This window comes from Gracilinanus agilis, chromosome 1 (assembly GCF_016433145.1).
Source record: "Gracilinanus agilis isolate LMUSP501 chromosome 1, AgileGrace, whole genome shotgun sequence".
In the NCBI taxonomy this organism is placed as follows: Eukaryota; Metazoa; Chordata; class Mammalia; order Didelphimorphia; family Didelphidae; genus Gracilinanus; species Gracilinanus agilis.
Window position 1 is genome coordinate 315591976 of NC_058130.1, and position 16764 is coordinate 315608739.

A 16764-nucleotide genomic window follows, 5' to 3' on the forward strand; every position below is an offset into this window, starting at 1 on the left:
TTTATATTGTGTAGGGTGATTTTAAATGGTATTTCTCTTACTAACTCTTGTTGTTGAGATGTGTTGGAAATATATAGAAATGGTGATGATTTATGTGCATTTATTTTGTATCCTGCAACTTTGCTAACGTTGTTGATTATTTCCATTAGCTTTTTAGTTGATTTTCTAGGATATTTTAAGTAGACCATCATATCATCTTAAAAGAGTGATAATTTAGTCTCCTGATTGCTTATTTTAATATCTTCAATTTCTTTTTCTTCTCTAATTGCTACTGCTAGTGCTTGTAGAACTATGTTAAATAATAGAGGTGACAATGGGCATCCTTGTTTCACTCCTGACCTTATTGGGAATGCTTCTAATTCGTCCCTATTGCAGATGATGCTTGTTGATGGATTAAGATATATAGTTTATTTTTTTTAGGAAAGGCACTTCTATTCCTATGCTTACTATTATTTTCTTTTCTTTTCTTTTTTTTTTTTTTTTGGCTCTGTAGAAACACTGTTTATTCCAATGGACAGGGCTGAAGCTTCAATGAGAGGGTGGCCATGCGGCAGCGAGGAGGAGGGGAGGTGAGGGGCCGCCCCGGCGCTCCTGCTGCGGTTTTGGCTTCAGTGTGGGCTGTTCCCTCCTCGAGCCCCCGGCCCAGCCACCCCCTTGAATAAATAGCATCTCTTGCAGAACGGGAGACTGGGCGGGGAATGTCTCTTCTCTTGGGGAACTTGTGGCCCAAGCCGTGCCCCAGGGTTGCGGGGTACAGAAGCTGGCAGGCTCCAGTCCCCTCCTTTCTCCACCCAAGACGGGGGTGAGCAGGAGGGCTGCCACCTAGCACCTGCACTGGTACACGCGGGTGACCCATTCCATCACCCATCCAGGCTGACCAGCATGGAAAATGTCATTTCACGCCACGGTCCTGACAGAAAACGAGCTATCGGAGAGGGCTCGGCCCAGGGTCCCAGGGCAGCCTCCCTAGCGGTCCATTTCATCCAGCAGCGGCGTGGCGTAGCCAGCGATGGACATGGGGGTGCTCTCGATCATGGGGCTGGGCAAGGGCCGAGGAGTCAGCCACTGCTTCTGTTTCCGATGCTCCGCCTCTTTCTCCTGTAGCCACTGCTCTGCCATCTTCTCCCAGTGGATGGCGGCGTGGCTGTTGGACTTTGGCTGCTGTCGGTGCCGGGAGCTGGAGGAAGGCCGGGGCTGGGCTTGGGCTTGAGTGGACTGTGGGGTGGTGTTGGTTTGTAGGTGGTGGTACTGGGGAGTGGTGATGGGCTGGCTGGGGGTTGTGTATGAATAGCTGGGAGTCATCAGTGGCGTGGCCACGTGGCCACAGGTTGCTTGGCTGGGGTGGAGAACACGTGATAAGCACTGCTGCCTCCTCCACTGCCACCATAGCCATACTGGCTGGAGGCCCATTGGGCTGGGGTGGCGTTGGGATTCTGTCCTTGGCCAGTCACAGCAGCGATGGCACTGAACATTTGTGACGTCATATTCTGGGGCAGGGCATTTACTGCTCTGGTCAGATCTGCAAGGTTGATGTTGGCAGGGGTGGCATTGATGGAGGCAGGGGTCCGGGTCCTGCTGCTGCTGCTGGGAGTGATACCTGGCACAGGGTCCTGGTAATGATCCTTAAACCATCGGAAGAGCCCATTCACAGTGGGGAAGACCTGGCCTCGGTACCGGAATCCCTCTGGAGTCACACTCACATATTCTATTCTTGGCTTACCCCGCGGCTGGTACCCCAGCAGGAATTTGCCAGGCAGTTCCTTACAGGCACAGATAAAATAGGGAATGAAAGTTGGTTTTTCTTTCTTGGTTTTGATGAGCAGCTCCTCTAGTTTCTTGCGATCCCCACCACCACATTCCTGGTAATACTTGTGGTTAAGCAGATCTCGAGCAAAGGATGCCATAGGCTGGACATATCGGGCAACAATTTCATCTAGGTCCTCAAATTCCTCACTATTGATCCACAGGGTGGCCCCCAGGCTAAAGGCATTCTCTTTGCCTTCCTCCTGGACATCCACATGCTGATAGATGCCATCGCTGACCTTCCAGGTCACTGTTAGGTGGTTCTCTCCTTTACTGCTTGGCCGAATAATCACATCACCCTGGTCCATGGTCTCCATCATCTTTTCTGCTTGTTTAAAGTTAATATTATGAAAGGAAGGATGCGCAATCACCCTCTTGATATATGTGGTCCTCTGCTGCTTCCTTTTCATGTCCTCTTTCTGCTTGTGGTCAGCTGCTTCAGCATCAAAATCATAATAAGTGTCTTTGGGCAACTTCCACTCATTGTTCTTGTCCATGAGATTGGAGGTACGGCAAGTCAGATCTGCACTGAACTTCTCAATGTCAATCTTCATGATGCGGCAGTGAACAGTCATCCCCACCTTCACTCGCTCCTCAGGCCGCTTCACCACCTTGTCACTGAGAAACTTTGTAGGGATAAAGCCAGTGACTCCATTGTCCAGTCGAGTCTTGACACCAATGGCTTGTCCTGGGCAAGAGCCACTATCAAAGTGGTTCCAGACCTCACTCAGCTCGGGGAAATTGTCCTGCTGGCAGAAGGGACACTGCCACAGTCCTGTCTCATCATTTCGGATTGCCTGGTCATAGCTCTCGCCTTGTGGGCGTCTATGGGCAATTCCAGTGACATTGCAGATGATCAGCTTTCCAATGTAGAAGGTTTCTGGAGTCTCCTTAGTCAGCATGTTGAAGACTTCCTCAGTGTTGGGAGAGCGGTAAGCTGTCCGGAGATCCTTGTACCTGCAGCTCAGCTCAGCACGGATGTCATACAATGTGATGTGTTTATCACCATATCCCTGCCTCTCGAGCTCTTCTGCAAAGGCATCAAGGTCCAAGCCCTTGAGTCGTTCTGGGTTCTCCAAGATCTCTTCCAAAGCCCCTGCAGGGTTGGCATCCTCTGCAGATTCATCATATTCCAGGGCATCCACTGCCATCTTCCTGGCCCATTCGTAAGACTCAGGATGGACCCGGGAGCTATCCAAAACCTCTATATAGGAGTCAGTGCTGTCACCCAAAGAGGCTGTGTCTATTTTGAGGAAACCAGCACAGTTCATGAAGACCTTGGGCCCCATATGGCACATGGTGACCAGCTGGGTCCGGCTTTCTAGGCGAGTATTGTTTTGCTTCAGAATCTTTAGGAAATGGGTTCCTTTGCGTGGCCCCAAGCCACAGACATACTGGATCAGAGCCTGGCTGTAGGGGTGGGCGATGGCTCGATTGACATCAACACCAACCTCATTGACTCTATTAATGAACTCGCAATACAGGGCATTAAGTAGCTCCTCCTTTGCCACATGTTCCTGCAAGGGGTGGAACTTGAGACAAAGAATGTCCTCATCTGTGCTGCACACCTGTGCAAACTCAATCAAAGGGTCCTGAATCCGTCGGGCCAGAGACACTGCCTGCCTCAGCACTGGGGGGTAATCTCTGAACTCTGCCTCAGACTTTTTGCTATTCATGTACAGGACAGCCAGTTCATTGTCCACCATTTCCACCCCAATGGATGATAGCTGCTGGCCTTGGTCAAGGTCATGTACAATCCGTTTCACATCTTCAATCATCATCCGGGCATCTCTGTTCTCGCCAGCAATTGTTACCACATGTGGTTTCTTGTTCAGAAGGAATTTCTTTAGGGTTTCAATGTCCTGGGCTTTTTTTTCCTGTTCTTCTTCCCTCCAGGCAGTCCTCCGTTTGGTAAAGTGAGGCAACCGTAAGAAATCTGTCACCTCTCCGTCTCCATTAACCAAGGCACAAAACACAGGGTGGTCTCTGGCAGAGGAGAAGGCAATCCCTAGGACCCGGATGCCTTTCCCTTGGTTTTCATCCATAAAATCATCATCTTCTACCTGTTGGACAGGTCGGTAGGGGGCCACCTTCAGCCAGTTGTACAGCTTTCGGCTACAAGCCTTGATGACAAATTCTTTGGCTTCAGCCAGCAGTTTATTCTTTAGCTCTTTGGCCATCTGCACATAGAGGAACTGCTGCAGGGCCCGCTCAATGGCCATGGTCCGCTGCCGGTTCCACTCCTGCACCTGGTGGCTAAACTCATCTCGGTAGTAGAATTGCTTGATCTCTTCAAAGTATGTCTGGTCACTGCCATAGCCCTCAACTCCTTTCATGTCAATGCTGATATCAATGGTGAGTAGGCCTTCCTCTTCAGCCAGGCATGTCTTGAGGAACTGGTCATCCCTAAGTTCTTTCACAGGTTTGTTCTTCAGATACTTGAAAGAGTAGGCATAGTGGGCCTCATCCACATCCTTCTTGCCCTTCTTGGTTGGGGTGATGTTAACTTTAGCCCTCTCCTGGAAGGTCTGTCGAAGCACCTGTCGGACTAGAGGTTCTCGGGCAATCTGTAGGGCCACCATGTATCGAGCACCCTCTAGCACTGCCTCTGGGGTTGGGAACTGACTGCACACATAGTCTTTTGCCAGCTCCAGGGGCTCAGCAGGAAACTGCTCTGTTTCATGCCTCTGATAGCTGTCCCGGAGGTTCTCCCCAAACTGTTCTGGGGTGAGCCCAAACTTCTTGGCCAGGCCATCTAGGCCAGCACTTTGGCAGATGGTATACATGTCTAGGCGAGAGGCCTGCTTGAGCTCTGGACCTTTCTGCTCATCTTCTACTTCTTCCCCTTCACCTTCCTCCTCATCCCCATCTTCCCGGATGCGCTTTAACTTCTTCCGGCTGGCCTTGGCAGCATTCTGCATCTTTGGGATGTCACGCCCATAGTAGAGTAAGAAGTGATTGTAAACGTCCTTCAACTCATCCATTGACTGCACATCTTTTAATCTCTCCATATCTGTGGTGTGCAAAGCCCTGATGCCATCAGGCAGGGGCTTGTCTGGGTCTGCAGATATCTGCTCATACTGATAAGCTTGCATCTTCTCAAAAAGCCGAGTCAAATTCTCTTTTCGAATCTTCAATTGTGTCCACTTTTCATCCCACTGCCACACTCTCCAGAGATCATTTATATGCAGCTCAGGTTCTACATACTCCTTTCGGTAGAAAGCAATGAAAGGTACCTCAAAATGCTGATTGCGGATGAAACCCAGGGCCTCTTTGATCTTCTGAACAGTGCTGGGGCCTTTACGACTGAAACTGTTGACAGGCTGCCCACGGTCCAGGTAATCAGAACTTTCCTGGAGAGAAATGGTTGGAGAGGCAAAGGCATTCCTATAGATCCAGTCAGCTTCTTCTTCAAGCTCATCATCTTCAGCTGCCTTAACAGGAATGGAACGCAACTGGAATCTCTCTGGCAGATCAGTGGCTCGGATCTCATTATCCTGGTCTGTTAGGTGGCTGCTCTCCAGCTCACTGGGTTCATACATCTCGAAAATGCTTCGCCAGCTAACCTGCTTTTTGGTGGTCTTTTTGGGCCGCACCCGGATCTCACCTTCAGCTTCATCATCCTCATATTCATATTCCTCTTCCAGTTCCTCATCATACTCATTGTACTTCTCAAACTCATCATAGTCAAAGTCTACCCCAAAGATCTCCTGAGCTTCCTGCAGGGCCGCATCTGTGTAGCCTGGGAGTTTTTTCCTCCATTTGGGCTTCTTAAGAGGCTGTCCATCATCATCCACTATGAAGTCATCAATATCTGACTCTTCATCTTCTTCTTCCTCAGGTGCAGTCATAGGGGCTTCTACAGCCTCTTGTCCTTCTTCCCCTTCACCATCTTGAAAGATTTCCTCAGCAATGGCCTCTTTCTCATGCTCCTCCTTCCCATATTCTTCTTCATCATCATCCTCATCATCTGACATTTTCCGCACACGCCTGAACTTTTGACGTTTGACTTTGATACCCAGGTTCTCTTCAATGAGATCGAAGTCATCATCTTCCAGGAGGTCATCAAAAGCTGTGCGCTTCCGCTTTTTGTGTCCCACATCCTCCTCTTCTTCCTCTTCATCATCATCATCATCATTGATGAAGCCTTTCAAGTTCCCCTGTTCATCCTGGTCATCCAGGTTCTCTTCCTCCTCCTCTTCATCATCTTCTTCTTCTTCAACAAACTTCTTGGTGACTCGAGGAACCACCTCTCCCTCGTCATTGTACTCTTCCTCGGACTCCTCTGCCTTGCTCTCCACAAAATCAGACATGGCTGCAGCTGCTCAGAAATGCAAGGTCTCAACACTCCTTCACGGACCAGAAGAGCTCCTTCATCAGCCACCTTCTTCACCAGAAAACCTCTGCTGACTGAGGACCTTCTCCTTTTAAAGGGGTCACTTATACGTCACTTCCTGTGCCTCTCTCCTAATTTGCATGTCCAATCACAGCTTCCAAATTGTCTAGCACTGTCCAGGGGATGGTCTTTGTGGGAAATAGTTCGCACCTTCTGGAGGTGTGAATGCTCATCAAAAAGGTTCACACTTTCTGAGGGTGTGAACAAGTTTCTGACTGTTAGAAAAGAGTGGAAGTCTCCAATTATCTTGTTGGCTTCTCACCTAGCACTAGGTAGGGTGTGAATTCACTAAGTGGTTTTCAAGCTTCTCCCACCTAGTTCAAGCTCGGGTTGACAACCAAAGTGTTAACTCCAACTAGGCAAAAAGAACAAAGGATTCCCTTTTCACAAGTGTGAACTCAAGATAACCAAGAATTCCCTTTTACAAGATACAAAGCAACCTTCCCAAGCAATTATATACTTTCCCTACAATTGGCATGGCAGAGGAGAGAGAATAATAGACTTCAGTCAGGAAGATTTGGAATTGAATCTAACCTTCTTAAAAACCTTTACCTTCAGTTTAGTATCAATTCTAAGAGAGAAGAGCAATAATAAGGGGGATCGGAAATCAGGGTTAATGATTTGCCCACAGTCACACAGCTAGGTCAAATCCAACTTTTATCACTTACTGTGGTGAGGATCAAATAAGACTATTTATTATTTACTACTATTATCAAATAAATGTCTAAAGCACTTTGCAAACCTTAAAGTGTAAAGAGTTATTAACCCTTGTTCTCCAGATGAGCCATAAAGCACAGAGCCTTTAACTAGGCTGCCTTGTCAAGCAAAGGAGGGAGGATACCCCCAACTTTGCTCTGGCCAAGGCTATCCCTCTACAGTTCACCAAAACAATATTGACCTGCCTGATCTCATGTCCAAAGACACACAGGAGGGACTGGAGAAGTATCTCTGCCAAGTGGACAATGTGGGGCTTCCTCCTCAAATGTAGCTTAAGGATTAAAAAATTTTACAGAGAGTACCCACTTTGATCCAATTTTCCTCATGGTCAGGGCATTTGAGTGAAATGTACAATAGAGGCAGGCAAGAGGGTGTCTATGAGGTAGTAGATGAACAAGAAGCAGCTCGATGGTGGTTACTATGACTTTCTCTGGGAAGGCAGGAAAGGAAAGGGAATTCAGATCAGGTTGTCACAGGGGAAACTCACAGCTGCTCCTACCCCCAACCTGAGGAGATGAGGAGGTAATTAAAGGGAAGGTTTGAGGAAGAGTCCAAAGGTGAAACAAGTGAGAAGAGGTCAAGATTGACCCATTCATCTGCTTTCTATCCACTTGCCCCCAAACCAAATCTGCAGACTATCCCAGTAGCTTCCAAGTTTTGCATTTCACAAACAAGGATCTACTGCAGCAGGTCAAAGTCCTGCTGAAAAACAAGACTTTCTGGAGCTTCCAGGCTCCTACTTTTAACTTTATCTCTGGCCCTTACTATTATTTTCAATAGGAATGGGTATTGTATTTTGTCAAAGGCTTTTTCAGCATCTATTTTGATAATCACGTGAGTTTTATTTGTTAGCTTGTTGATATGGTCAATTATGTGAATGATTTTCCTCATATTGAAACATCCTTGCATTCTTGGTATAAATCCCACCTGATCATAATGAATAACCCTTTTAATGACTTGCTGGAGTCTTTTTGCTAATATTATATTTAAGATTTTTGCATCTATGTTTGTTAAGGAGATTGGTCTGTAGTTTTCTTTCTCTGTTTTTAGTCTACCTGGCTTTGGGAATAGTATCATATTTGTGTCATAAAAGGAATTTGGTAGTACTCCTTCTTTGCTTATTATATCAAATAATTTGTAAGGGATTGGGATGTATTGTTCTTTGAACTTTTGATAGAATTCACTTGTGAATCCATCTGGTCTAGGTGATTTTTTCTTAGGAAGTTCTTTGATGGCTTGTTCAATTTCTTTTTCTGATATGGGATTATATAAGTATTCTATTTCTTCTGCTGTTAATCTAGGCAATTTATATTTTTGTAAATATTCATCCATATCTTCTAGATTGTTATATTTAATACCATATAATTGTGCAAAATATTTTTAATGGTTACCTTAATTTCCTCTTCATTAGAGGTGAGGTTTCCTTTTTCATCTTTGTTACTGTTAATTTAGTTTTCTTTTTTTCCTTTTTTAAATTAGATTGACCAGTACTTTGAATTTTATTTGTTTTTTTTTCAAAGTACTAGCTTCTGGTCTTATTTATTAATTCATTAGTTCTTTACTTTTGATTTTATTAATTTCTCCTTTAATTTTTATGATTTCTAAATTAGTTTTCATTTGAGGTTTTAAAATTTGTTCTCTTTCTAGTCTTTTGATCTGCATGCCCAATTCATTAATCTTTGCCCTCTCTGAATTGTTAATATATGAGCTCAAAGATATAAATTTCCCCCTGAGTACTGCTTTGACTGCATCCCACATATTTTGGTAAGATGTCTCATCATTGTCATTCTCCTCAATGAAATTGTTATTGTTTCTATGATTTTTTTCTTTAACTAACTGATTTTGGAGAAATATTATTGAGTATTATTTAGTATCCAACTAGGTTTTGATTTTCCTATCCATTACCCTTACTTATTATTATTTTTATTGCATTATGATCTGAGAAGGTGGCATTTATTATTTCTGCTCTTTTGCATTTTTTGCCATGTTTCTATGCCCTAATACATGGTCAATCTTTGTGAATGTTTCATGTGTTGCTGAAAATGTGTATTCCTTTTTGTCCCTATTTATTTTTCTCCACATATCTATTAACTAATTTTTCTAGAATTTCATTCACCTCTCTTACCTCTTTCTTATTTATTTTTTGGTTTGATTTATCTAGATCTGATAGGGGAAGTTTCAGGTCTCCTACTAGTATTGTTTTACTATCTATTTCCTCCTTGAGCTCTGCCAGTTTCTCGTTTAGAAATTTAGATAGTATACCATTTGGTGCATACATGTTGAGTACCGCTATTTCTTCATCGTCTATACTGTACTTTATCAGGATGTAATTACCTTCCTTATCCCTTTTAACCAGTTCTATTTTACTTTGGCTTTGTCAGAAATTAGGATTGCAACTCCTGCCTTCTTTTTCTCAGTTGAAGCCCAATAAATTTTGCTCCAGCCTTTTATTTTTACTCTATGTATGTCTACCTACTTCATGTGTGTTTCTTTTAGACAACATATAGTAGGATTTTGATTTCTAATCCACTCTGCTATTATTTGCTTCTGTTTTATGGGTAAGTTTATCCCATTCTTATTCAGAGTTATAATTATCAACTATATGTTCCCCAACATTTTGCTTCCCTCTCCTCTTACTGCCATTTCTTCTTTCACTATTTCCTTTTATACCAGAGTTTCATTTTTAATCAGGCTCTCTAGTCCTCTCCCTTATTGTACTTCTCTTTCTCTCCCTTCCTTCTTATTCCCCTCTTATTATTCTTTAGGGTCTTTTTAAAACTAACCTTCCTTCTTCTCCCTCCGTAGTTTTGCTTCCCTCCCCACCAGTCCTTTTGTTACACTTCTATTTCTCTATAGGGTGCAAATCAATTCTCTGCCCCAATGGATCTGATTGTTCTTCCCTCTAAGTTAATTTCAATGCACATACGAATTAATTATTTCCTCTCTCCAACCTCTTTTCCCTTCCAGTGTTTTTGGTCCTCTCCATTGTTCCCCCCTCACACTTCTTTATGGAATGCAGATTTACTCCATTTTGTCTCTTTTCCCATTTCTCTTAATATTGTCTTAAATTTTTCACCTCTATCTTTATATACCTATATCTATATCTATATCTATATCTATATCTATATCTATATCTATATATATCTTGGCATTTCATCCTATTCAGTTTGTCACTGTTCCCTTTGAGTATACTTCTTCTAGCTACTCTGATGATAATAACAATTTTTAAGAGTTAACAATATCATCTTTTCTCATAGGGATACAAATCATTTGAACTTATTGGGTCCCTTAAAGAAAAGATTATGTTTTTTCCCTTTCTTAATTACCTTTTGTTGATTCTCTTGAGTTCTGTGTTAGGGCAACAAATTTTCTGTTTAAGTTCGGTTTATACTTTATGAATGCTTGGAAGTCTTCAATTTTTTTTGAATGACCATACTTTCCCCTGCAAGAATATAGTCAGTTTTGCTGGACAGTTGATTCTTGGTTGTAGACCCAGTTCCCTTGCTTTCCAGAGTATTATATTCCATGCCTTCCTGTCCTGCAATGTAAATGCAGCCAGATCCTGTGTTATCCTTCCTATGCTTCCCTGGTATCTGAATAACTTATTCTTAGCAGCTTGTAATATTTTTTCCTTGGTCTGGTAATTTTTGAATTTGGCTATAGTTCCTAGGAGTTGTCAGTTGTGGATTAAATGTAGGAGGTGATCTGTGGATTCTTTCAATTTCCACTATTCCCTTTTGTTTGAGAATGTTGGGGCAGTTTTCTTGCATAATTTCCTGTAGGATGATGTCCAGGCTTTTTCTTTTGTCATGATGTTCTGGTAGACCAATAATTCTTAAATTGTCTCTCTGAGATCTGTTTTCATGTCAATGAGGTGTTTCATATTTTCCTCAATTCTTTTATTCTTTTGATTTTGTTTTATATATTCTTGCTGCCTTGTGAAGTCATTTGCTTCTAGCTGTTGGATTCTTATTTTTAAAGCCTGAATTTCATCCTTGGCTTTTTTGGTCATCCTTCTCCTTTTGGTCTGATTTTCTTAGTAGTTCATCTTTCACCTTCTTGGTTTCATTTTCAAGCTTGTCAGTTTTGGCTTTCAGGATACTGTTTTTTTTTTGTTTTAGTTCAGACATTTCCTTTTTCCAATTGACTTCAGCCTCTCTTGATTGTTTTTTGAGTTCTTGAGTTAATTGAATTTTGAGATCTTCCAAAGCCTATGTCTAATTTCCTGGAGTTTCTTTGGTTTTGCTTGGCATTCCTTGTTCTTCATTTGCTCTTAGTTCCTTCCTAGAAAGAAACTGTCAATTGTAATTTCTTTTTTCTTTTTCTGTTGTTTATTCATATTTTTTCCTTCTTTCCCTCCTGTGCCTTCTCTGCTTTGCTGGCTGATTAAGTCAACAGATGATTTTAATGTGCTTTGATGTAAGATATTCCCCAGCTAGTTATAGTAGTTTGTAACTACTTTCTTTGCAGTCTATGGAGAAGGGGTGTTGGAGTTTCCCTGCCCTCTACAGACTTATCTGTCTTATTGATGAGATTAAGCCAGGGTGGGATTGATCTGTCTGGCTTGATGTGTCCTGGGTCTACAACCTGGAGAGAAGGGTGGGGGAGGCAAGATGGAGAATTTTCCTGTGTCTAGGGTGCCTTCTTTGCATTTTTCCTCTAGCTGCCTCCCTATGTCTATGTTCAATGCCCTGATCCAGGTGCCAGCAAGGTTCTCTCTCAGGACTAATGCATTTGCCCGCCCAGAGATTCCAGGAGCTAGTGGAGACTCTGCACAGCTTGTCTGGGAGAGCTTCTGAGATTTTCCTTCTTCCTTACTCTCAATCCCAACACTTCAGGAATTCAGGCCTTTTTTTTTCCTTGGCGTACCTCTTGAGCTATCCAGCATTGGGAATCCCCCAGCTCTGTCCTGTTGTTAGATTTGGTTTTCTTTCTCTTTACAGCACTTTGTTTTCTTTCTTGGTGAGGAAGGGTACAGAGGTCTGAGGTTTTGCTCCGTCTAAGCCACTATCTTCCCAGAATCTCCTAGAGTTTTCTTGATAAATATACTTTTGTGGTTTAACATATCCTTCTCCAGCACATATTACAGATGAGGAAACTGAAACAAACAGGGTTAAGTGACTTACCCAGAGTTCTTCCACTGTGGCTGGATTTGAACTCAGGTATTTCTGATTCCAGGCACAGGGCTCTATCCATTGTGCCACTTGGTTGCTTTCCATCTTACAGTCCTTTGTTTCCTTTAAAGATAAGTTCCAGAGTCCTCTTCGAAATGACCTTTTCCTAATCTACTCCCAACTGCAAATTCTAGAACCTTCCACAAAAACATTACCTAGAATCAATTTTCCATATTTCTTGTCTTCTTCAGATTTATATACACAAATATATATTAAGTACATATGTACATGCATATTGCTTCCTCCAATATAATGCACAATTCTTGAAAGCAAGGGTTCTTCCATTTTGTCTTTGTATTCCCATTACCAAGTTTGGTGGCTGCCATATAACAGATGCAATTGAATGACAAGTTAGATAAGGATGAACCTAAGGGCTGGTGGCATTCCTCTGGTGTCAATAACTGAGCTTAAAGATTCTTCAGTCATTCTAATGACTTTCCCTATATTCCCTCCCTCTTCCTTCTGAAGGGAGGTACCTCATTGCTAGACAGCATCAATAAATGACTAAGAAAGAAAAACTTCCCAATAAATGGAAAAATGTATGGGGTCATAATGACAGCATTTTCAAATTGGAAACTGCTTAAGTATTGACTTATACTTACACTAAGCAAACAAGTCTAAAGTAATTCAAAGTAATAATTTTTTTATTAAAATATTGCCTTTTGTTCTCCTAGAACTTTGTTGTTTCCAGGAGATATAAATTAACTAATATTCATCTGCTTTAAATAACCCTAACTTTGTTCCATTAGTGGCTAAACTAGTGAGAAATGGTCAGTGACAACTCTGATAATAGCTTTGATAAGCTGTCTATAGCTGGGCATGGTGGCACATGCCTGTAAGTCCTACTACTGAGGAAGAAGAGATTGATGGATCTCTTGAACTCCAAAGTTTTGAGAAACAGTGACCTATGTTGATTGGGTGTCCATATCTAGTCAGGTACAAATATGATGAACCCCTAAGAAGTTAGGGGCTACCAGGTTGCTTAAGAAAAGCGAAAACTGGCTTAAGTCAGAAATGGATGAGATTAAAGTTATCTCTCATGCTGATCCATAATCAGAATGGACCCATGAGAGACCACTTGTTTTAAATATTGTTGAGAAAGGGAGATGTAATTATCTCCATTTTACAGTTGAAGAAACAGAAGTAAAGGGATTTGTCCAGAGTCATAATGGTTGTGTCTGAAGTCATATTTGAATTCAGGTCTTCTCAACTCTATGTCTGGTGCTCTATCCATTATGCCACTACCTTCTTCTAATGGAATTGAGCCTGTGAGAGACTGATGCATTTCTAGCCTAGGAACTATAAAACAGATTTGTCTGGAGATATTTTAGTTCTGAAGATTAAAAATATATATTACCTAAAAAACTCCTTATTATCAGGTATATTCTTTTTATTTATTTATTTTTTTGCTAGGTATATTCTTTACTGAAATCATTGATCTTCACAAAGGGTACCTCTGAAAGTCTTTTCAAAAACATGACTACTTTATATCTTCTTCATTTTTAAGTTGTTTCAATTGTCTGTCTCTAGGTGACCCCATTTGGAATTTTCTTGGCAAAGATACTGGACTAGTTTGCCATTTCTTTCTCCATGTCATTTTCCAGATGAGGAAACTGAGGCAGAGTTAAATTGCTTGCCCAGGATTACAGAGATAGTAAATGTCTGAAGCCACATTTGAACTCAGGTCTTCCTGACTCCAGGCTCAGCCACTGTATTCACTATACCACCTAACGACTCAGACTTTGTGCCTATAAATGCAAGATTGTTAGAGATTAAAGATTTTGCACATGAATCAAGCAACTAAATTCATTATTATTTAATTATTATGTTGTTTGTTCACCTAAATGGGCATAAGTAATATTGCCACTATTTCTAAACAATTTACTATAATTGTACTACAACTTTGGTGACTCAGAGATGAGAAAAGTCTTTGTCTATCCTAATGTGCTTCTCTAGTAATATATGACCAGAGAGATAGATGATATATTTATTAATGTGCTACTTAAAAATAGAGACAGAAATAGAGTGCTAAAGCCATCTAAGTCTCAAAGGTGGCATTGCTATATCCCTTTACATATGTACATCCTTTTATTTTATTCTCATACTGACGTTGTAAAATAGAAATTGTGAACATTTTTATACCCATTTTAAAGAAAATTTAAATAATTTGTCCATAGGCAAATAATTACAAAGCGGCAGAAGCAAGTTTAAAATTTCATTCTCTCCTAATTTCAAATCCATTGCTCTTTCCATTATACTGCCCTGCCCCTAGAATGAATGAAAAATATTTATTAAGTACTTTCAAGGATGGTATATGTTGGGGATTAGTGGAGGCTAAGTAGATTGACATATTCCTTTCAGAAACAATAGCTGGCTGATTTCCTTATATTTATGGAGAGGGAAGAGAAGGATATCTTAGATTAGAAGGCTGTCCAGAGCCCGGCTAAGGAAAAATAGATCTATAGTTCATCTAGATAGGGAAAGAAGAATTTTCATTAATGTCTAATCTTTCTGTTCTGTCTTAAATAGAAATTAACTAATGGAAATGAAGTCATCCTGAATTTTCTCTTTCCCTTTCTTCCAATTCTACCCCATGGATGTTGTTGTTGCTGTTCTAATTGTGACCATATTTGGGATTTTCTTGGAAAAAATTCTGAATTGGTTTGCCATTTCCTTCTGCAGATGAGAACAAGGCAAATAGGGTTAAGTGACCTGTCCAAGGTCACACAGTTAAAGTGTTAGACTCAAGTTTTCCTGACTCTAGATCTGATATTCTCTCTATTGTGCCATATAGTTGGCCTATGGTTATTGAAACTAATTTTATTTTTTCCCTCTTTTATTTATATTAAAATATATTAAATAAAGGCCTCCTCCATTTTTAGACTGTAAGCTCCTTGAAGACAGAGACTATTTACATTACTAGAACTTAGCACAGTAGCTGGCACATAGTAGACACTCAATAAAAGTTTGTTGATTGAGAAAACTATATTTTTTGTACAGTTAGAAAGGCCCTTATAACTGAGAGAACGTATTTCCCTACCTGGCTTTGAAAGATGCAATGTTATATCCAGTGTAGGTGAATTATACTTCTTGTTCTTTAGAGATAAGGGGCTTTGTCATGTGCATATTTTCTCAAGCTTTATGTGAGGATAATACCAAACCATAATAGTCAAAAGGGACAGTTCCTCATTTAATACTTAACACAGTTTTTGCAAAGAACAGTCATTTCTGCCCATTGTTTGGTGTTAGTACAATATAGTACATCAAATTACAGTGCAAGAAAAAAAATATACGAAGGGTGCACAGAGCATTCACTTAATGTTTTCTGTTCTTTAATGAGAAAACAGCCCATGGTGTTTGTTGATTTCTGATAGTTTTCCTGCAGGGCCCTTGACAAAGCAGCATGTGACAATTAAATGGCTTCTGCTGAGCTGATATTACAAGCTCCCTAGTTTTAAGGCTCTGACCTCTCACTCCTTTTCTGCTGTCTCTGATACTTATGGTGCTCATGTGGCAATTGAATTGAACCATTTGGCTTTTTCAGTGTTTTCTGAAGTATGTTCAAATTGGCAACAATTTAATCTTTTTTTTGTAGTTTTATAGTTTCGCGCTTCTTCATTCCTCTGAGAACTTCTCCACCTCTCCGTAGCTTTTCCCAATACATTTAAAACGGTAACAAGCAATTTAATCTTTTGTGATTTTAGTGTGGTTTCACTTTTCATGCTTTTCCTCCAATCCTCAAGCACAGAAAATAATGTTAATGTATTAGATTTCTTGGTGTAGTGGTTGGAACTTTCTGTGATTATTAGGAATGAGCTACTTTTGAATGTTATTGGAATTTATTTTAGGGCCACATGATGAGTTAATACTTTGATACCTAGATATGATCATTATCCAATTTTCATCCAATATAATAATTATGTTCTTATTCTCCTTTTTTCTCCTTTCTATAATGAGGCTTTCCTCCACATAAAGCATTAGTATGGTTTCCAGGGAGGAAATAATAGACATCTTTAGGTTCTTCTGCCCCCACCCTTCTTCAAGGGAGATTTTGATTCCTGCCAGGAGGGTGAAGTGAGAAGACTGGGATTGAGGCCACTCCTTTCCTCTCCTCAGAGAGTGGAGTACCCGGCTAGAATTATGTCTATCTGCTCCCTTAGCTATTATTATTCAAGGGGATATAATATTTTTCAAGTTAAACTTTTGATTGCTATTCATTAATGAGGGGGAAGAAGGACCCCAACATTTATATCTGTGTCTTGGCTCCCTTCCCACCAAATATCAGTTCCACAATGAATACACATAGCAAAAAACAAAGATTCTCATTTATCCAAGTCAACAACAAAACAGAAATCCAAGAATATGAGAATATATCACAAACAACAGAGATCAAAGGAGCTCTCTCAGCAAGAACAAGATATCTCAGCTCAACCAAGAAAGATATAGAGTCCCGAATCTCACCTAAAGAGGAAAATTCCTTACAGTTCCTAGCACAGCAAGCAAAGAATAAAAACATTGCTGAAATTCTACATGTCTGCTCAGAGTCCTTTTCCCTTCAGCAACTTTCTCTAGAAGCTGGAAGCTAGAAGCCAGAAGTACCTTTCTTGCTCTTGTCAACTCAAACCTGCCCTTCATCCAAGTATAACACATTGAAATCTACCACTGGGACTCAGA

At 41.1% G+C, this 16764-nt stretch overlaps 1 protein-coding gene across 1 annotated transcript; it reads right to left on the minus strand.

Annotated features, from left to right (window-relative positions):
• Positions 1–966: 966 nt before the first annotated feature.
• On the minus strand, positions 967–6142 carry LOC123231397 (transcription elongation factor SPT6-like). The gene is given in 2 exon segments (XM_044657653.1): positions 967–1317; positions 1320–6142. Coding segments are annotated over 2 exon segments (5148 nt in total). The 5' UTR covers positions 6117–6142.
• Positions 6143–16764: the final 10622 nt, after the last annotated feature.